General features: G+C 33.3%; 1 protein-coding gene across 1 annotated transcript; it reads left to right on the forward strand.

Annotated features, from left to right (window-relative positions):
• The first annotated feature begins 19,169 nt into the window (after positions 1–19,169).
• On the forward strand, positions 19,170–22,290 carry LOC106122389 (chymotrypsin-1). Its single transcript, XM_013318333.1, has 5 exons — positions 19,170–19,355; positions 20,072–20,339; positions 20,690–20,788; positions 21,058–21,254; positions 21,709–22,290. Exons 1-5 carry the CDS (start codon positions 19,179–19,181, stop codon positions 21,811–21,813), a joined length of 846 nt encoding a protein of 281 aa, XP_013173787.1. The 5' UTR covers positions 19,170–19,178; the 3' UTR covers positions 21,814–22,290.
• Positions 22,291–22,964: the final 674 nt, after the last annotated feature.

Below are 22,964 nucleotides of genomic sequence, written 5' to 3' on the forward strand. Positions count from 1 at the left end.
ACTTAGGGTCCTTCAAGAAGCGAGCGTATCACCATATCAAAGGTCGGCAACGCATTGCGATTCCTCTGGTATTGCTGATGTCCATGGGCGTCGTTGAACACCTCGGTTTTCCCGCTGCTCGTTTGCCCCCTTCTTTTATAAAAAATAAATTATATCGGCTTCCCGGTAATTATATTTTGTTTTAAACGGAGGTTTTCGTCTCAGAAACCCACGATAAGTAGTATCTCGAATATACTATAATCAGCAAAGTCAATTCGTCTGAAAATCATAATTTACGTACTAAGAGTATGAATTGTAGAAAAAAATCTTTCTAATAAAACTTTACAATTCCTCAAAAAAGGTCAGGGACTATATTATATTTGGAAATTCATACTAACCTCTACTTGACAGCCTTTAAAATGGAATTATATATCTGTAAAGTATATAAATTGGAAACTTTATTTCAATCATCATCAACTTACTATACGTCCCCACTGTGTGGCTCGGAGCCTACCCTAATTTACGGGCGACTAGGCCATAGTCAACAACGCTGGTCAAGTGTAGTTTGGTTGACTCAAACTTTATTTACTCTACACATTTTAAAATATCCGAATAATTCATAGAAGACTTTGAAAATTCAAAACTAGGACAATAAAGCTTAAACAAAGATAGATACGATTAACATATACGATGTACAACGTTTAATACACAAAAACAGCTATTTAAGCAGACTCCGGAATGAATTTAGCACTCACGAAACGGTAGAGTAAAAGGGATAGGATGCAAATGGTTTCAACGTCCGGCGTAGACTGTCAATGGACGTATAAACGATGCTAGAGCCAGAGATACCATGTTTAGGTACAAAACAGGCGTTTGAAGCTCGCTTTAGACCCTATTTCTACTAGCCACTATTGAGGATGCTTATACCATTTCCACTAGCCCGGCAGTCGTAAACTGCAGTCACACGGTTATGCGTGTGGAAAGGAGGTTATGACCAGTGTCGTATGACCATAGCTTAGTGAAAAAGAGTTTTTAGTCTCATAGATACTTGCTTCACATGTGTTTTGCTTAATGGTGGCAAATGAGCGAACGGCCACCTGAAATCGCTGAAATAGCGAAGCGACCGTTGCCGTTTTTTAATCAAATGCTTATTTCTTCAATCATCATATAGTCTTCTAAAATAATAGTGCTCTAATTCTATATTTCTTTGGTGAAGTTTTTGTGTAGACTATTTTATTTTATAGTACCTGGATGACCGGACCGAGCTTTGCTCGGTATTTTATTTTTAATTGTGTTTTTCTGGAAATTATATTTAAGTACGAATTACTAATAAAATGATGAAATATGAATAATATTTTTCGATCTTACCGATAGAAAAAGTTAAGTTTATGTTTAAGTTGATTATCGATAAAACACGAATAAAATGACATTTTTTAAAAATGATTCCTAGCTAGATCGATTTATCGCCCCCGAAACCCCCTATATACTAAATTTTATGAAAATCGTTGGAGCCGATTCCGAGATTCCAATTATATATATATATATATATATATATACAAGAATTGTTCATTTAAAGATATAAGATATTAAAGAACATTTTCAGCATTACATTTATGTGAGGAAGGTCCGGTCATTTACATCGTAAAAAATGTGATGGGTCAAACATTTATTAGGAAAACAAATTGATATACATGACTGGCGAGCTTTTTGTTGCTGTTTTTATGATACGATATAACATATAAAGTTTTACGTTACGACTCTCATGTGATACGTAGGATTCCCGACGATGTTAATCGTATTCTGTAATAATAATATATACATAATAAGAACGTCGGTGGCTCAGTGGTCAAGCACTTGTCTTGCAATTTGCAGGTCCTGGGTTCGAATCCCGCCATGTACCAATGTGTTTTTAGATTTCCGATTTACATATGTACATTTATCCGACGTTCTTACAGCGAAGGAAAACATCGTGATGCAACCTACACATATCTGAGAAGAAATTCAAAGATATGTGTGAAGTCAACCAACCCGCACTTGGCCAGCGTGGTTGACTATGGCCTAATCACCCTTAACTTAGTGTAGGCTCCGAGTTCCTCGGTGGGGACGTATAGTGAGCTGATGATGATGGATATATACATAAATTTTACAATTTTAATATTTTATTTGGTTTGAATAAGATTTAATTACAGTTAATACTAGAGATAGGCATAAAGTAACGTTACCTTATTTACCTTAATTTATATTTGTTAAGGTTGCAATTCTATGTTAAAGATTAAAAATTTAGAAATATAGCCGTTATGACTTACTTAAGTAGTTCATAAGTTTAGATTTTCTTGTTAACTTTATACGAAGGGCTGTCTTTAGTGATTTAAATACTGTATGTATGGCAGTATATCATCATCATCAGCTCACTGTACATCCCTAAGTTAGGGGAGGCTGAGACATAGTCAACCATGCTGGCCTAGTGCAGGTTGACTTCACACATATCTTTGAATTTCTTCGCACATATGTGCAGGTTGCATTATCATGTTTTCCTTTACCGTAAGTACGTAGGATAAATGTACATATGTAAATCGGAAATAGAAAAACACATTGATATATAGCGGGAACCCAGGACCTGCAGATTGCAAGTTAAATGCTTAACACATGAGCCAACGACGCTCTCATAACAGTATATAAAAGTATGTAATTGTTCTTATATAAAGCTATATACATACATTCTTTAACCTACTTTTACTTTATACTACGTCTATATGTTACAATGATACAGAGCGGAACAATTGCGGTTTCAATTTAATTTTCCAGTTTTAATAGCAAAGGGAGATAAAGAGAGTTAGCGACGTGCAACTTTTGTTAAATTGTTATTGTTAGTAGCGCTTTGTTTACTTAGAAAACTTAGATATTGTACTATTTCATGGTATTTTCTGAATCAAAGAAACCATGTTGGTAGTCTACGTCATTGTAATAATAATGAAGTTACTTAGTTATTAAAAATTACTACATTTTTAACTAGCTGTTACCTGCGACTACGTGCTCGCGGAAGTAAAAAAAAAGTAGCCTATGTTTTCTTCCAGACTATGTTCTACATCTATGCCAAATTTCATCTAGATCCGTCCAGCCATTATGAAGATACCATCAAACATCCATCTAAACATTTGCATTTATAATATTAGTAAGATGACTTCAAACATTCGCATTTATAACATTAGTAGGATTACTTCATTGTTAATTTAAAGACTACATCTCAGAGCTAAATCGTCAGAGGTAAAAAAGAGCTCAACAACACAACGACTCCGAACGGCGTATTCTTTTTTTTATATAATAAGGTGGCAAACGAGCGAGCGGCCACCTGAAATCGCTGAAATAGCGAAGTGACCGTTGCCCATAGACATACGCAATTGCATACGCGTTGCCTACCTTAAATCGAGGGAGGAGAGGATGCACAGAAAGAAAATATTTTCCCTCCCCATGCACCCTCTCATCCGGAAAGTCCACTACCGCTTCCCATACTTTCCTTATAAGAAAAAGGGTGGGATGGGAAAGAGGCCTCCGGGACGCACACTCATCAAAGGAAACGCGGAATAGCTTCCACTTGACACCTGTCTTCTGTGTGGTCGTGGTATTTCACCGGGCGAGCCAGGCCAATTCGTGCGAAGATGTTAAAGCGGGCTCTACCACTTTATTCAAAGTCGAGACGGGTTTGATAAAGACTTGATATTGTATATTTTATTATTTCATTTTGTGTAAATGTAATACATTCACAACTAAAGTGCCCATAAATATATTTGTGTTACAATTGTCTGGTGTCATTGAAAATGTTTGTATAAAAATGTAGTTTATTTCCGTCGCAGACAGTCAGTGATCTGTAAACGAGCGTCTGTGTTGCATTCTGCGGTTCTTTACATTTATCGATCAAATACAATGATTAACTCTTAAACTATAATGTACTCTTGAGCTATAATAATTACATTTCATTATAAATGGAAAATTTGTTGGTAGCGCCGATAGTCTAATGGTTATGGATACCGATCACGAGGTCGGAGGTTCGAATCCCGACATTTGACTATTGTCGTAACCAAGCATAGTTGGAATGGTACAAGAAATATTAGTAAAATTAACAACAAATCTGCTAATATTGCATAAAAAAATTATAAACAATTTCCTTTACTTGTCAAAAAGTTTATCTGGGCCGTTAAGAGAGGTGCTGATATCGAGATTAATTCTGTCACAAAATATTTAAATAGCTATAAACTGACTAATTTATCTGACCCGGTGGTCGTAAGTTAGTCATCCATGTCGGTCTACAGCTGTCTTATCCTTTATTTTGTAGGTTTTACATTGTTTTGTCGCACTATACAGAACGACAAGGATCTTGTGACATTGTCAAAGTTTGCTAGCCACCGGGTCAAATAACTTTGGACGATTATATTGTGGCGATGGACGTTTTTTTTAATTTGTTGTGTAGTGCAAGTTACCCATTAAAAGAATCATTTTTTTGCTCTACAATATAAATAAAATCTTAAGAAATTTAATTTACATCTTGTTTCGTTGATGAAGATTTCAATTTACAAGTTTTATAAACTAAAATTAGCCCACCGCGAAAAACCCTCGACCCATTTCCGAAAACAAAAACTTATTCTTTTAACGAAGCAAAACGTCAACTAAAACAAGTTACTTGAGACGTTTTCCTTCTTAATAAAACACTGGATATTGTTCTCAAAGGAAAATACAAAAACATACAAAAATATAATACAAAGCAGCAATGTTACGAAAATTTCACTTACTGAAAATAAAAAGTTAGAAAAATTAAAATCATTATAATATTAAATTATTCAAACTTTCTGACACATTATAATAAACTTATATAAAAACTGCTAAACACTCACGTATGTTCGTCGCTCATGAGCGACGGGCTGCGTTCTGAAATAATACCAGTGTCACTCACCCTGATGAAGGGCCCCCGTTGGGCTCGAAACTAGTCGGTGCCGTCACCGGACGAATATAAGTGAGTTATTAGCCCTTTTTATATAAGTTTATTATAATGTGTCACGAAAGTTTGAATAATTTAATGTTATAATGAGTTTAATTTTTCGAACTTTTTATTTTTATTTAGTCTAAATTTAATGTGCTCAAGTCTTTTTTCAATTTTTTCATTTTACCATTTTTTCTTTGTGTCAGGAAAAAATTTAAATTTATTTTCAGTAGATTTATGACTAATTTGTAGCTGTTAATCGTAAAATATCCTATGTTTTAATTAATTTAAATTATTATTATTATTTTTTTTTGCATTTTGCATTTTTATATCACTAATTTGTACATGTATTTCGAACACTCAATTATTCAATGGGAAAAGAAGACATAATAATAATAATAACTAAGCGTGAAGTTTTCTAATTAGAGAGTACACATTAGTTAATTGTTCTTAAGTAGCCTGTATTCATACTCAGGTATAGTGTGTTTAATTTTTTTTTAATATTAGCTGATTTTTTTGTAAATTTACTAAAATTTCTTTTACCATTCCAACTAAGCTCTAGGCTTGTGCTAGGATATGGTTTACGACAATAGTCGAATGGCGGGATTCGAACCCCCGACCTCGTGATCGGAAATTATTTGTAAATAAACTAGCGGACCCGACAGACGTTGTCCTGTCTACATGTCTTTAATTTGAATAAATTAATATGAAGTTAATATTTGATGAAAATTGTGAATCTAAACCATTCCCAGTTCCCCTTAAACACACACCAAAACATTTCATTAAAATCGGTCCAGTCGTTTGAGAGAAGTTCAGTGACATACACACTCACAGAAGAATTATATATATAAAGATTACAAAAAAGTACGAAGAATTTGATAGTGATTAAATATAGTTTTAACAACAAAATATAGAAAATAATACGAACATTTACTTTGAAAAATAACGTAGACATTTCTTTTGTATACTCATATGTTACTCTAATGCTCGGTAAAGTCAAAAGATTAATGGTGGACTATTTATTGTATCGTGTCCACTGAGAAAATATGCCCCGCCTCGGCCTGTTCTGGAAATCACTAGGAATACGCCTCGGCTCTCCTCGATGAGCCAATAAAATACTCTCAACATTTTTTTTTTTTTAACAAAAGGGGGCAAACGAGCAGCGGGAACACAGAGTTGTTCAACGTCGTCCATGGAAATCAGCAAAACCAGAGGAACTGCATATGCGTTTCCCAAATTATGTTTTGATAAACAATGATTTCTTATGACGAATTAACTCCAGTCAAAATCGTATAATAACCTTGGGTTTCTTAGTCCAAAATCTCCGTTTGAAATATATTATAATCTCTGTGTTGTCAAAGATAACGATACAGATAACGTTACGATTAAATCGGATATTTTGGACTCAGAAACCCAGGGTAAGTAGTTTTTATTTATTAAAGATTATTTGAAATTATTTTATAGAAATAGAAAACTTACTTCAAAGTGTACTTAAAGTGTTGTCGTAAAATATGAACTTTTTTAAAAATTAAAAAAGGTAAAGTTATCAAAAGATTGTGTATACTGCCAAGATTTCTTTGCGAGGGCCGTAGATCGCTTGGCGTTATGCCATTTCTTGCAACGATCACTACTTTAATGAACGGAACTCTGTGTGTTCTTACAGCACAAACAGAGTTAAGTTAAAAATAATTATGAATATAATTAATATTGAAATAATAGATATACAAATATGTTGGACAGTTCGTAGACACATAACGATGCATGTATTTCCTTGGAAAGTGAGTTTGATTACTAATATTATAAATGAGAATGTTTAGAAGGATGGATGCATGTTTTTGACAAGGTATCTCTAGAACGCCTGAACGGATCTCGATTAAATTTGGCATACGTATAGAACATAGTCTGAAAAAACACATAGGCTACACTAATTAAGGTTTTTTTTATATATATCCACGCGGACGGAGTCACGGGCGACAGCTACTATTTAATAAAATAAAGTTTCCAAAGAGCTTAAGTTTAACAACTAAAAGTTTGAAACTCGTTATATTTAATTCTCTTAAATACACGTAATGTCTTTGCAAATTTGCTGCATTTAACAAAAATATAGCATCTTATTAATGTTTCAACATTCTTGTAGTTTTTTTTATTTATTCAAGACTATCTGTCACCCATGACCCCGTCTGCGCGGGATAAAAAAATAATTAGCAGCCTATGTGTTCTTCCAGACTACGTTCAACATCTGTGCCAAATTTCAGCGAGATCCATGCAGCCGTTCTGGTGATACATTCTAACAAACATCCATCCAAACATTTGCATTTATAATATTAGTAAGAAGTAAGAAAAACTAGAAGTTAAAAACATGTGCACTATTCATTAGAAAATTCTAAAAATAACATAAGCCCTTTAATTAGTATTTTTTCTAATGCGGAGATTTTTCTCCGTATTCAGGAAAAACCTAACTACGTTTCCTGGCTTTTGTCTTTCTATTTCCAAACAATTACACTAAGTATTTGGCGCAATTCCAACTTCTTAACCGACTTTTTTTCGCTTTTTTAACAGAAACAAACTCAAGAGTTCCTTATAACTAAACCAATTAGGCCCATCCACGGACTGCAGTGTACACTCCGATAACATGATGCTGTCCGTGTGTGGCGGCCTTGAGAACTATTCACGATTTCAAATGAAAATATTAGTATCTATTGATTTTAATCTTCTTTTTCTTCTCATCCTTTGGGAAGATGATTTTATTTTTAAACTGTATGATACTACTATGTACTACTGTATATTGCGACTCCGTCCGTGCGGAATAAAAGTAAACTTAATAAGTACCCTATGTGTTATTCCAGACTATGTTCTACATCTGTGCCAAATTTCATCGAAATCTGTTGAGCCGTTCCGGAGATATCTTCAAACAAACATCCATCTATGCATTCGCATTTATAATATTAGTTAAAAGTAAGATTTTTGTACTATTTAAAAGATGGGTTATTTTTATAAAATAGGTAATAATGGTGGATACTCGTCAACATAATAATCCGCGTAGGTAATAAAATGATAAAAGAACAAAACGATCATCACCAACTTTAAGGACTCTTATGTCATCTTACTAATTCATTCGAATGTTTACATGGATGGATGTTTATTAGAAGCTATCTCCAGAACGACTCAACGAATCCAACTGAAATGGCATAGATGTAGAACATAGTCTGGAAGACCACATAAGCTACTAAGTTTTTTAAATCCCGCGCAGACGGAGTCGCGGGCGACAGCTATAAGAGGATAAAAGGCGATGTTTTCTTATTGAGTTACGTACGCGACATTAATCACGTAGTACTTTCTAGTCCATTAGAACACTCTCGCTAGTAACGATTATATTTATGTAAGAAAAACATAAGCTTAGTGCCGGAAAAGCTTTTCCATTTCCAAACAATTACATTAAGTGTTTGGCCGTGCTCCAAAACTTTTCCTTCGCCACTTTTTTTAAATACGAAAAAGTTGATCGTTGACGATTCAACGCCCAGCTTATCAAAAATCTTGAATCGTTGCTTCATTTCTATTAGAGTATGCTTTGTTCTAACTAAGGAAATAAATTTTACTTATATCATAAATGCGAATATTTGAATGGATGGATCTCCAGATGGATGTTTATGCAATTGGGCATAGATGTACAAAATAGTCTGGCGTACGGAGTCGCGGGCCACAGTCAGTGAATAAATAATAAAAGAGGCAGAGAAGTTATACTGTTATAACGATTTTATTTATTAAGTATTCACGATTAGCAAATGCGGGTAAAAACTACAAAGTAATAAATAAAATATTTTATATAAATGTTAAAAGAAATTGTATGTAACATTGCAGAAAATCTCTTTATTCCGTTCCATTGTAACGAATTATATTCGAAAGTTTTTAAGAAAAAAACCAATAGGGAAAATGATAATAGTACATAATTACAATATTCACGGGCCGAGAATTGAGAAAGTTTTCCCATTACCAACGCGTGTTGGCTCGTGAATTTGTTAAGAGGTTATATTACTTCTTACTAATATTATAAATGCGAATGTTTGGATGCATGAATGTATGTTTGAAAGTTTCTCCAGAATGCATGGATCTCTGTGAAATTATACATAATAGATAAAGAATCTAGCCTGGAAGAAGACATAGGCTACTAAAGAAGTTTTTAGACAAATGAGCTCAATTTAAAATGACTTAAGTTTCGACCCGATTGGGAGCTTTTCTTCATGGTGAATGGGATTAGTATCATTTCGTGGTCTTTCTTCTTCTCTGTTTCTCTCCGAGTGATATAAACACCCCGGTCTAAGTGAGAGATGGGGACGAATTTGTTACATTAAATTAACCTGCGTCCAGGAGGTCTAATTTGGTCATCTTTCCCTTCCCACCCTTTTTGTTATAAGGAAAGGATGGGAAGTGGAAGTTGACTTTCCGGATGAGAGGATGCATGGAAATGTTTTCTTTCTGTGCATCCTCTCCTCTGTCGATTAAAGGTAGGCAACGCATATGCAATTGCGTATGTCTATGGGTAACGGTCTCTTCGCTATTTCAGCGATTTCAGGTGGCCGCTCGCTCGTTTGCCTCCTTATAATATAAAAAACCCATGTTTGAAAGTAAATTAAAATTTACAGAAAGTTATTTAACGACGCCAGCTCCTTAGCCCACTTACATAGCGCTTAACGGAATTTAGAGGTGTTTATATTACTTTCAAGTTAATATAGTTGTCAAGTTAAAGTACGTCTTCAACTTAAGTATGCTTGAATTAAGAAACTTCGAAAAGATGTTCATTTAAAATACTTTAAGCATCTTATTGTAAGCTTATTGCTGTCTTACTTAAATTTATTTATAAAACATATTTTTAGTCTTAAAAATTATTTTTTTTAGTTAAAAGTGATTTTATTCTATATATGACTAATTAGTAAAAGAAATTATAGATATTGAGAAAATTTTGGTTTTTGATAAGATTTTTATTTTTTATGTGCTACAGGGTGTTCAGTTTAAACATTAATTTCTGGCACTAAATAACCATTATTTACCATTACCTTCTTCTTATATGTTTATGTTCTTACTATATCTAACAAAGCTTTCTCGTAAAAAACTCTATTAATCCAAAGAAACTATAAAATTATTCAAAAAAAATGTCGTGTCAAACGATACTGTAATATTTGAGAAAAAAAATTTGCGAGTAACCATAAACTAAGTAATGCATCTCACCATAAAAAAGAGAAATTCGTTACATAAATCCTTAATGAATGTTGGACGTATCAAATTTTTTATGGCAGAAGAAAATGGTCTTAATAATTTATTGTTCAGCAAAAAACTCATAAGATATCTAGCTATAATATAAAAAGCAAATTCATTGGTCATCAATTATGTATGTTGTCGTAAAGTAATATAGAGTAAGAAGTCTTTTTGTATTAAATATAAACTGGTTATAAAAATCTCACTAACGATAGATAAAAGTATACGAAACAAACTTTTTTTTTATATCACAAGGTGACAAACGAGCGAACGGCCACCTGAAATAGCCAAAATAGCGAAGTGACCGTTGCCCATAGACATACGCAATTGCATATGTTCAATAAAATCAAAGACTTGAGGAAAGAAAAAGCTATAAAATTGTTGATATATATTTAATATCCCTGCTGTTATTATCAAGTAAATTCATTCAACTTTAATAATTTACATACATATTATACATGTGTACGTATACTGTTAGGAAGAAAATCTGAAAATAAGCCAGTTTATTGACCCAACACTCGCGTTACTAAAATGTCGACGTTTATGTCCTCTCACTATTCATTCTGTCACTTTACTTTGTAACGAAAGCACGTCATTTACGTCAAAGGATGTCTAAAAATACATAAATTATGTTCAACAGTTTGAAGCACTTTTAATATCACGTCACTAATATAGAGTATGATTAAAAAAGATCAGAAAAAAATGTATAATATATTATCATATTTTACAACATACTGTAGGATGATGCAACGAATATCTCCCTTACTTCCATATTAATGACTTAAAACCCGCGTTATTGTTCGACGTCCAGCAAAATGCTAATTCACTAAACTGTGGGATAATTGTTAGCGTTTAATAAAACAGTCTGTCATCATTTCCGGACTTTGGCAAATTGAGGCCCGGTCATAACCTTGTTATCCCGATTCAAATGTAATGAACCCGAAATTCAATCCTGATTAATGTTTCAATATTAATCTATACGAAAAATGTACTTATTACCTATTTTTAATAATTATATCATTTGTTTATTGTTAAGTAGTCGATTAAGGCAAAATGTGTATAAAAAAAACTACGTAAAAAAATTACCAGTTAGTTTACTTTGGAGCTTATATTTTTTAAAGTAAAAGAAAGAAAATACAATTAATAAAGGGTTTAGTATTGGCTTTGACAAGATAAACTATTCATTATACGGCTTCGCGTAATGTATTCGCGGCTCGGGCTCGGTCCGCAGTGAAATTGCAAAATTACATTGTGCCAGGTAACTAGCACATATCGCGTATATGTTAATTTAAATCTGTCCACTTTTACGTAATGATAAAGTATGATACGTATTTTAATTTCATTCGTTTTTTTTAGTAGTTGGCAAACGAGTAAATGGCTTGATATCTGATATTTGCAAAAACTTAAAAGGATTCGGAAGCTTTTGAACCTTGACCTTGACCTTGACAAATGAAAAAATGCGGAGAAACCGTATTTTGACTTCCTCTCCCCCAGCCAAATTCATCTTTCATTCTTTCTTTACTAGAAAACTAGCTGTGGCACGCGACTCCGTTCGCTCAAAATAAAAAAAAAAACTTAATTATTAGTAGCTTATGTGTTCTTCCAGACTATATTCTACATCTATGCCAAATATCAGTAAGATCTACACAGCTGTTGAGATGCTTTTTTACATCCAAACATTCGCATTTATAATATTAGCAAGGTGTAAGATAGTAAAAGGACTTATCGGCCGATCACCTTTACTTACTTCTACTTGGTCCTTGTATTCTGTGAGGTGGTGGTACCAGTCAAGTGACATAACAACAGCTAATGCGGACCACTTTTAAAAATCTATTATACCAAAATGATGTCAAATGATTAGAAGTCAACTGACGTCTGGCACGGCTGGTACTTTTATGACAGTGGTTTATACAAATCAAGTCAGTATTTCCATAACAGAAGACGTCGAGCGGCTTGAGTTGCATAAATACGCTTTGCGACACGCGGCGAATAAATAAACATTAGATTTATTTCCGTTTCACAGAGCACTTGGAATATTCAGTGCATCGGACCCAAGTGGATTGCACTTCTTACCAAGATTGGGTTGGTTTACACTACTTTGTGGTTGAAGTTAGGTTTAAATGAAAGTGTAACTTATTATGAATAAACACACGACAAAAACGTATAATTTGACAGTGCCCTCATTTGTGCTGGTTTCGTGCGCCACTGACAAATCTAATAATTAATTTTACACTCAAAGAAAAGATTTGTCAGCTTAATAGGTGTGCGAGCTGTAGGCCTAATTTTAAGCCCTTTCCCCATCTCACACTCTTATTATAAGGAAATAATAGTTAGGGGAAGTGGATTTGACGGAGAAGAGGAACACGAAATATCCAATTGCCTGTCCAATTAGCCTAGGACCCCTCCTTTGTTTATAAAAGGTATCCTACGCATTTGTAATTGCAGATCTCTACAACCATCGATCGTTTTGCGAATTCATGTAATCACTATATATAGTAAAAAAAAATTAAATCAAATTGATTCTCATTAACTATATTTAAATTAGCATCATATTTACTTTGATATACAAATGCATTTTAAGTTACATATTGGTCTCCTAAAAATACTTATTGAATCACCGATTACTAATTAGTACACAGTAATGAATAAAAAGCTTCATAATATTAATTAAGATCCGTCCGATAATATTGAATGATGTACAACATCAATCATTACGTGTTGCTGAGTATTGCGAACTCGATAAATATTAAACAGCCTGTACCATTATCATAATTATAAGAGTGGATAGTAGACTTGATTGTTTATAAAAAAAATGTTGAGTGAATTGGATAACACATTTAAGGTTTGCAAATATAACGTACTCTTTGTAAAAAGCTCCTTTTTATTCAAATATAATACGACATAAATTATTATTTTTTAAATGCGTACTGTAGCATTCGTAGCGTTATATTTATCTCGTTCACGTACCGACACGTGCTACCGGTCCAAAGGTCTGACATCGACTGGGTCTCTCCGGCATGCACTTATGATGTGTACGCTCGAGACAAACATCACTAAATTTATGCATACACTACATGACCCCCTAAGCATGTAAAATTATACCGTTCTTTTACGACTAGGGCGGATATAAAAATTCCGTCCAGTTTTTTTGCCCTTTGCTATACGATAGACAATGATCTCTATAAATGGATAGGCGACTGTTTGGAAATAAAAACTTTCGCTTCATTCCGATATAAACGCCCCTGTTGATGTTACGTGACAGTTATTTCTATCTATATTATTAGTTCGAATCTACACCACCGCTATCATCAGCGCCAAAATGGCGGAAATCAAATAGACACAAAATAATACGTCTTAAAACCCCTCTATTTATAGAGTTCAGTGATAGATGACAAAATTCTTCTAGGTTTTGAGACCCCCTAAAACTCGGGCATGTAAATAAAAACCATATAATACAATAAAAATTCTACGCAAATACTAAACGGGATCCCATCAATATTAATTAAGGCAATTAAACTGTACTCTCTTATTTGTAAACGGATAAAGTTGCAAATGTTACAACATTTCATAATAAAAACTCAGCATTTTTTCCAGAGTTCATTATCAAGGGACATTTTGTAGCGGACGAGTTTCGTAAATGACCTACAACAGGATATAAAGGCCTTGTAAACATGATTGCTTTCTCTGAATAAACAGACATTTAGACAACGATTTTATTAAAAATATTGTGTTGTTTTTTTAATTAATTATTGTACTTATTCGTAGTTTATGCGAGCTGCCAGGAGCAGATGTATCAGCCGTCATATCTAAATACAGACTTCTTACAAATATCTTTTGTCATACAATCCATCCATACATTCTTCACTCTGCCTCTACCTTAGTAACTATCAATATTCAATCTCATTAATTATAAATTATTCAAACTTTCGTGAGACATTATACTAGACTGATATAAAAACGGCTAAACACTCACGTATATTCGTCCGGTGGCGGCATCGACTAGTTTTGAGCCCATCCGGGGCCCTTCATCACTGGAGAAATATACGTGAGTGTTTAGCCGTTTTTATATCAGCTCATTAACTATAGTTCAAAAGCGTATTACTTTTAAACACTAACCGTGAGTTTCTGAGACCAAAATCTTTAACATATTGTCATCTCTGTTTTGATAAAGATGACGGGGATGACTATATGTTTTATACAGAGATTTTGATGTCAGAAACCAGCGGTTAGTAGTGTATATGCAACTAATTTCACACAGTATCTCTCTGACTATGTTTGGGAAACAATTTATTTTGCTTGGCAATAAATATAATACTCAAGAAACTAAAGCATGCTCAATATTAGTATAAACCATGGGTTACACTGATGAAAACTACGAAAAACATAGTGTCATCCCTCTCATACTCTTTGGGAAGTGATGCGATGAAAATATTTTTCCTGTTGTTCGCCAATGTAAGTCCAACTTTAAAGGCAACTTTTCGTAAACATCGTAAAGACGTCTACTAAACGACGATAAAAACCGCAGTCGTATCCAACAGACAATCATTACACCTCAATTTTGTTACATTGACAAATCACCGCGGCGGAAAAACACGCCTTTTACCTGCTTTCAGACAAGCCAAATGTCGATTTTATATGGATTCTTCTATTACATCAGTGGTTCCCAAACTTATTTTGTCTACTGCCCATTTTGAGCATAAATATTTTTTTAGCGCCTCCATATTTTCACATATTTAAAAACTACACTATAACTTCAAATAAAATAAAATAAATATTAACGGAGAATTCTAAACGTAACTTTTACTATAACCCGCAACTTGAGACCTGCAGCGCCCACAAGGGGCCGTTATCGCCCACTTTGGGAAAGACTGCTTTACATGGTTACTCTATTATTTTGTGTTGTTTTTTGTGCAATTGTACTATTTACTGTAGTAATACATTAATTTTTCCTACAATTTAAATAATTATTTTTTTACTGGCTGTACAACGCAACGCCGTCCACATGGAATTTAAAAAAAACTAGTGGCCTCTGTGTTCTTCCAGAATATGTTTTACATCTTTACCAAATTTCATCGGGATCCGTTGAGCCGTTCCTGAGATACTTTCAAACATCCATCCATCCATCCATACATTCGCATTTATAATATTACTAAGATGTATCGTCTCATTGTAACTTAAACGGTGAGTATTTTTTATTCTGCCATTAAAGTATTGAATTTTTAACAAAGAACTGTTTTTAATTTTTTCCAAAGTTGTTTCTTTGTTAATTATGTTTATAGCAAAATGAATAAATCATATTATAATGTATAAAGAAAGCATTTCGCATAATTACACTGCTGTTACATTTCGCACCAAATTAAGGAACATTCGTATAATTTATGTCCCATTAAAAGTTCACCTAACTAATTTATTGCGTTTTCCTATTGAAATTATTAAGGTTTTAATTATTGTATGAAATATTAATTAATTTTACTTTTTAATGTATATTAAATCATTTAAAAAAGTTCAGTAAAATATTACTTATCTGTGGTAAAATTTATCTTTATTTATTTATCAAGAATTAAAATAACAATTTTTAATCCTTTATATAAAAGATCACAATCTTGTTGTAGCCAAAGGTTTTTCTGATGTTAAAAACTGAAGTGTTTTGTGAACTGAAGTGTTGTGTTTAATTTTTTCATTCTTCCTCCTATTGGCTGTGTTTTTACTGTATTTATTACTTCCCTTTATTTACGTTTAATGGACATCATTTTCAAAACAATTCCCATCAGTAAAGAGACTTCATGGTAGTGACGGCTTAATTTCTCGCACAACTTACTTTGCAATAATCTACAGAGACCAATTCTCTTAACAAATCTCCGAGTTTAGAACTGCAATTAATTTATTTGTAATTAATTTATTATTTTTTGCAATAGATGGCGTTTTTATTAAAATTCATCTATTTGACATTTAGATGGCGCCACTGGTCAAGGAAAAATCTTGTAATTTCTATAAGTATTTTATGTGTTTAAGACGCGAGTTAATAATATAACTTAATTTATATATTTTATAGTTAATTTTGCACCAAATTAAAAACGAAACCTTTTAAATGTAAAAACTTATATCTAACTTAGTAAATATAACTTTATAATAAATAAAGTTTACGTGTCTAAGAAGTTTGAACATTTCATATATTTAGTATACATTTTAATTTAAACTTTGTGATATGTCATGCATAACAATGACATGAGAAACTAGAAAATTGACGAAATACATTAAAGATATTTTGATATTAAAACTCTTTAATGTTATAAAATATTTTAATATTTTAACTGTAGGTTTCCGAGACCAAAACCTCTATATAAAACATATCTTCAACGAAAAAGAGATAACATTATTTTTTAAACGGAGTTTTTGGTCTCAGAAAGCCGGCGATAAGACTGATAAATGTCAAATGTATATTTTGGAACAACACAAAGTCTACTAATTATCTTTTTTTTATTTCCGCGTGAACAGAGTCATTTGTACCTTCGACAAAACAGAGAAACAATATGATTTAAACGGGGATTTTAGTCTCAGAAACCCACTGTTAGACATTAGACTTTACACTGCAACACATGTTAAGTTCAACGAGTATATTTCTTCGTTAAGTATCTTCAAGAATGACTTATGTTAGAAAGCGCATTAGTATGCGGGCTATACATTTATCCCCCGTCTTACGATTTTATCCTGATTCCGTTATCTGAGCAAATGAGGAGATTACTTTGCTACAGCGCGGAGCAGCAGGATTGATGAGAGGCAGCCCAAATACAAATGCGCCTTCCTTTAATACTTAATCTGATAAGAGCCTTTTGCTCTTATACAAGGGAACCAGGATTCTTGAGTTTTTACCTTGATTCTTATTAACGTGTACCTTGAAGTTTGAAATTGAACATTTATCAACTAGTAATCGCCTGCGACTCCGCGCGGAATTAAAAGATAATAAGTAGCCTATTGATTAAATTAATCTAGTTTTTTTAGTGAATAGACATGTAAAATTATCATAAACTGTAAAGCAATAAAGGCTATTTTATATTTATTTTATAAGCAGCCTATGTGTTCTTCCAAACTATGTTCTACATCCATGCCTAATTTTATCGAGATCCGTTCAGCCATTCTGGAGGTTACTTCAAACAAACATCCATCTATCCTTTTATCGATCCAAACATTCGCATTTATAATATTATAAGCTGTCGCCAGTGAAACTGCGCGGAATAAAAAGTAGCCTATGTGTTCTTCTGTTGTGTTTTATATGTATGCCAAATTTTTCGAGAATCGTTCAGCGTTTCTGGAGACCTTCAAACAAACATCCATCCATTTAAACATTCGCTTATAATTTTAGTAAGATATTATATTCTATCACTTTTACCACATTATCATTTTAATTACTAATGGTTATCTGCAACTTTGTCAGCACGGGACAAAACTAATCTATAACATGGTAGTCATCATCATCATCATCAGCTCACTATATGTCCCCACTGAGGGGCTCGGAGCCTACCCTAAGCTTAGGGTGATTGACATAACACGGTCGTATGCATCAGTTACTCATCCATATCAGCCTATGGGTTTTCAAATATTACCCAGAAAAAAGTTACAGACAAGCAGACAAAGTACAGTAAGAGTATAGAGCCAGATTTGTTTTCTTTGTAACACACAGACACTTCAATTTAATGTATTCTATAGATGTAGACGAAAATCGTAGTCAAGCCGAGTTTCCTAATTTACAATGACTGTTGATATTCAATCACGATATTGCATTTAATCAGCAAATGATAGTATTTATAAGATGGATGTTTATCAATTTCCGACAAAATATCAGATATTAGTACTTCTAATCTTATTAGTTTATTTAATAATTCCGGATATTCTTTATACGAATAAGTATTAAAAGATAAAATTAAAAAGATGCTATCAGCTTAATTAAATAAAAAAACTTTTACTACTAAATATGTTCCACAAAGTGATAAAAAATGATTCATTGTTTTTCCCCAATAAATATTGGAGTAGTGTCCAAATCAAGGATGTATAATATTTGTGCTTTGTAAATAATTTACAAGATGTAACAATTTGATGGCTTTTCTTTTTTTTTGGGAGTAATATTTCGGCGTTCGGAGTTATCGCGGATAGATTGGAGACTTCCGTTTTGTTGTATGTTGATTTGCAAGATTTTAAAATTAAAAACACAAAAAACACACACACAAAAAACTAAACAACACAAAAAAAAAACAAAATAAAAAACTTTGTTACATACATTTTCCTTCTTAAGGTTATATTCTAAAACATCAAATACAAACTGATATAAAAACGGCTAAACACTCACGTTTATCGTCCGGTGGCGGCACCGACTAGTTTCGAGCCCATCTGCAAACAGTGAGTGAGCGGCGAGCCGCGTCCGCGGAATAATACCAGTCCCACTCACCATGATGAAGGGCCCCCGATGGGCTTAAAACTAGTCGGTCGGATTCGTGAGTTTTTAGCCATTTTTTATCAGTTTATCAAATACAAAATGTGTACTTTAATTTTTTTTTCAGAATTACAACTCTCACGTCTACCTGACACTCCGACGAAGAAGCCGAACGAAACGACACTCGACATCACTCGTCAAAATCGGCTGTTATTTGTGCTCTAGGTGTAAAATTTTAAAGTTTTTAAAAAATGCCATTTATTTTTTTTAATACCCTGAGGGAAATTTTTATTTTATTTTTCTGGTGACCCTTGTGACCACCCCTATCATCCCCCTTCCTATGTACGTAACCTTTTAGGACACCTTGTATATACGCGTGAATGTTAGTCAGTTGGGTAATAATAAAAATTTCGAGAGTTGTGTATTGTTATTACTAACTAATTATCTTCTTTCTATATAAACATATTTATCAATTAAAGATAATCAAATAACTGATAAAATGATAGTATATTAATAACATCGAAGTACTTTGCCACTGAGTTGTATTGCAAAATGTATTCCCTTAAGTTGTTTTCGTTATTCTTATGTTTTAGTATAGTACAATGTAACTCGTATGGTTATCATAAATTGGTGGGCATACCGAGGGCGAGGGTGATAAAAATAGCTGAAGGGATGTCTCGTATCGTCGGAGGATCTCAAGTTACAACGCTCAACTCTTTCCCTTATCAGGTCAGTGACCTCAATTTAAGATGGCTCATCGAATTAAATGATAAAAACTAAACGAACACTACTTTTAGACATTTTTTACATCAATTATTTGGCGCAAATGACGCGCTTTCGTTACAAGTTAAGTGTCAGAATGATTAGTGTTGGGACACAAAACAAACGTCGACATTTTAGTAAGGCTAGTGTTGTGCCAGTACACCGGCACAGTGTCGGATTTTCTTCCTAACACTATTTAACAGAAATAAATCATTTAATAACAATCTTAATTATCTTACTAACATTATAAATGCGAAGTAGTAGATGAATATTTGTTAGAAGGTATCTCCAGAACGGTTCAACGAATATCGATGAAATTTAGCATAGATGTAAAACATAGCCTGGAAGAACACATAGGTTACTTACTACGTTTTTTTTAATTCTACGTGGACTGAGTGCCGTGAAAAACTAGTAATAAGACGAATTTTTATGAAATGAAGCTTTATGTGATCGGAACAAGGTTTAATTTTACTTTTCAAGGCTTACGGTTCCCTTTATAAGAATAAAACGGAACCTTACCGACTCCATAATCTTTGACTACTGTAGTGTAACAACGCAACATGTCTCGGTACATGAACGAGCCAAATATAACGCAACGAATGCTACAACTACCATTCTAGGTGACACGCATAAAATTGTGTTTTTTTATTGTTCATTATAGTTTAATTTAAAATATTTTCCAGGCTGGTATTGTAGCCACTCAGACTACCGGTGCACAATCTATTTGTGGTGGATCGTTAGTGTCTACAACCAGAGTCCTCACAGCCGCGCATTGCTGGAGAGATGGCCAAATGCAAGCGAGAAGATTTACGATCGTTCTTGGCTCTTTGAGAATATTCTCCGGTGGTACCAGAATAGACAGTAGTGATGTTGTCGTACATCCACAATGGAATTTTAACGATATAACTAATGATATTGCTATGGTTAAAATTACAGCTGTGAATTTAAATGGTAAGTTGTTTTGCACGTCTTTAAAACCGTACTGAACCAGCGTTGTGGACTATGGTATCAGCCCTAACTTGGGTAGGCATTTAGGTGTAGAAACATGTAAGGGCTAAAGACAACGTGTTTTTTAAAAGCAAGCATAAAAATACGTCAAAGAGAAATTTCATTTTGTACTCTATCTTAAGCATTAAATCTCGTATTATTATTAATTTTATTCGCGATAAGAAATCTGTTTTGTTCACCACCTTGCTTTGTGAGAACGGACCCTTAGAAATGTGACTAAATAATACAATGTTGTTAAATGATAAATGATTTTTTTACGCTATTAATAAAATCAAATAATGTATTGGTTACAGCAAACATACAACCGATTGCTTTGCCAACAACTTCAGAAGCACGAGAAAATTTTGCCGGTCTATCCGGTATTGCGTCTGGATATGGCAAAACTAGAGATTGTAAGTAAAAAGTGATAACTTGTACTATATTGTATTAAAATAAAATAATAAATCTCTAAAAATTTAAAAAATTAACCGTAAAATTCGTAAAAAAATGTTAAAGCCTTGTAAAAACGATACGGAGAATCATGATTAAATAATTGCCATGAAAATCTGAGCAGGCGCTCACAATAATTTGGACGTCCACATTTGTTCTTCTTGAGTTGGTCGTTTATTATCTGAACATCTAGATAGACTCAAAGAAGTACCTTTTACTTCTATCATTTCAGCACAAAACAGTTTTCCGTCGACGACATCGCTGTACCAAGTGACATTATCGGTGCTCACAAACGCGCAGTGTCAACAGAGGTTCAACATGCCACTGCATAGCAGCCATCTTTGTACTGACGGTGTTCGCGGTGTGGGAACTTGTGAAGGCGATTCCGGTGGCCCATTGAGTGTAGTTTGGAAGAACCGTCGCACATTGGTAAATAATAATTTTATTTTTATTAATTTAAATTATAGATAAACAATTAATACGAGGTCGTTAAATTAAATAGTCTCTAAGTAATGGAGACTTTTTATTGACCAAAATTGTTACAAAAAATAATGTAACTTTTATAAAACGAAAGTGTTGCCTTTAATATCGTTGTCCCTATTTTTAAAAAGAGGATGAAAATAAATGTTTAGATGGATGGATGGATGGATGGATGTTTGTTAGAATGTATCTCCTGAACGGCTCAACAGATCTCGCTGAAATTTGGCGTAGATGTAGAACATAGTCTGGCAGAACACATAGGTTATAAATAAAGTTTTATTAAATCCATCTGAAAGAATCCGTCGGCGACTGCTAATGTGTTTAAATAGAAAAGACTTATTTTTCGAATAGGCAATTCTAGTAAATTGTTTATAATACGTAATTATATTATTTTTTATTACAGATTGGTATCGTGTCGTTTGGCCTAGGGGACGGATGTCAACTGGGTCTCCCTTCAGTCTACACACGAGTGACCGCCTTTCTTCCGTGGATAAATACTAACATGTAGAGATAATACAAAAAAAAAATGTCTTATTTAACTATTTGTTGCCAACAACTTCGTTCGGAATACGACTGAATAGTTGATGCCCTATTGCAGATTGTAATTTATCTATGTTTCAAATTTCATCCATAACCGTGGTATAAAGCATCCATACATCAATCCAAACTTTCGCATCTATAATATTAGTAATATTACACTGTTATATTTCATTTACAACGTCTCAAGTTGAGAAGTTCTTTAGTTGAATACATTCTTTATTGAAAAATATTTTCTAAGGTAACGAAACTTTATTTTAGTACAATATTTTATAATATATTTACGGTAAACTTACTCTACGTTTATGTTTTAATAGTGGTAGAGTTTGCAATAATATTTAGATATAAGGGCTGGTTCGACCGGTGCAATACGACTACACAGAAGACAGGCATCAAGTGGAAGTAATTCCGCGCTTTGTCTGATACGTGTACGTGCTAAAAACTTTAGTCTTCTGCCTAGCCTTTATGTACAAAAAAGTATGGGAAGGGAAATTAAGTAATTATTTGACTAATATATTTAGGTGTTAACTATTTATAAACTAACTGTCGGCTGTAACTCCGTCCATGCGGAATAAAAAAACTAATAAGTAGACCATACAGGCTTCTTCCAGACTATCTATATGTGTGCCAAATTTTGTCAAATTCCGTTAAGCCGTTCCGAAGATACATTCAAACATCCATCCTTACAAACATTCGCATCTATCTCTATATATATATAAAAGAAAGTCGTCTTAGTTACACTTTTTATAACTCAAGAAGGGCTTTACCGATATGGCTGAAAATTGGTGAGGAGGTAGCTTAGCGCCAGGAAACGGACATAGGATACTATTTATTCTTTTCTTTTCTAATTAATGCCTTGAAGAGCTGCTTATTATTTAACTTACTAATTTTATAAATGAGAATGTTTAGATGGATGTAATGTCGATGGATGGGTGGGCTACACTAATTATTTTTTTTTATATATTCACGCGGACGGAGTCGCGAGCGACAGCAAGTTTATTATATTCGTAAGATTATTTAATTATTGTCTGTCTTTTATTTCTAGTAAGAAATATTATGAACTGAAATATAACAAAGGATGAGATAGCTTAAAAACTCTATAACATTACTTTGAAAGCTGTT

The sequence above is a fragment of the Papilio xuthus genome, unplaced genomic scaffold (genome assembly GCF_000836235.2).
Source record: "Papilio xuthus unplaced genomic scaffold, Pxut_1.1 DF826923.1, whole genome shotgun sequence".
NCBI lineage: Eukaryota > Metazoa > Arthropoda > Insecta > Lepidoptera > Papilionidae > Papilio > Papilio xuthus.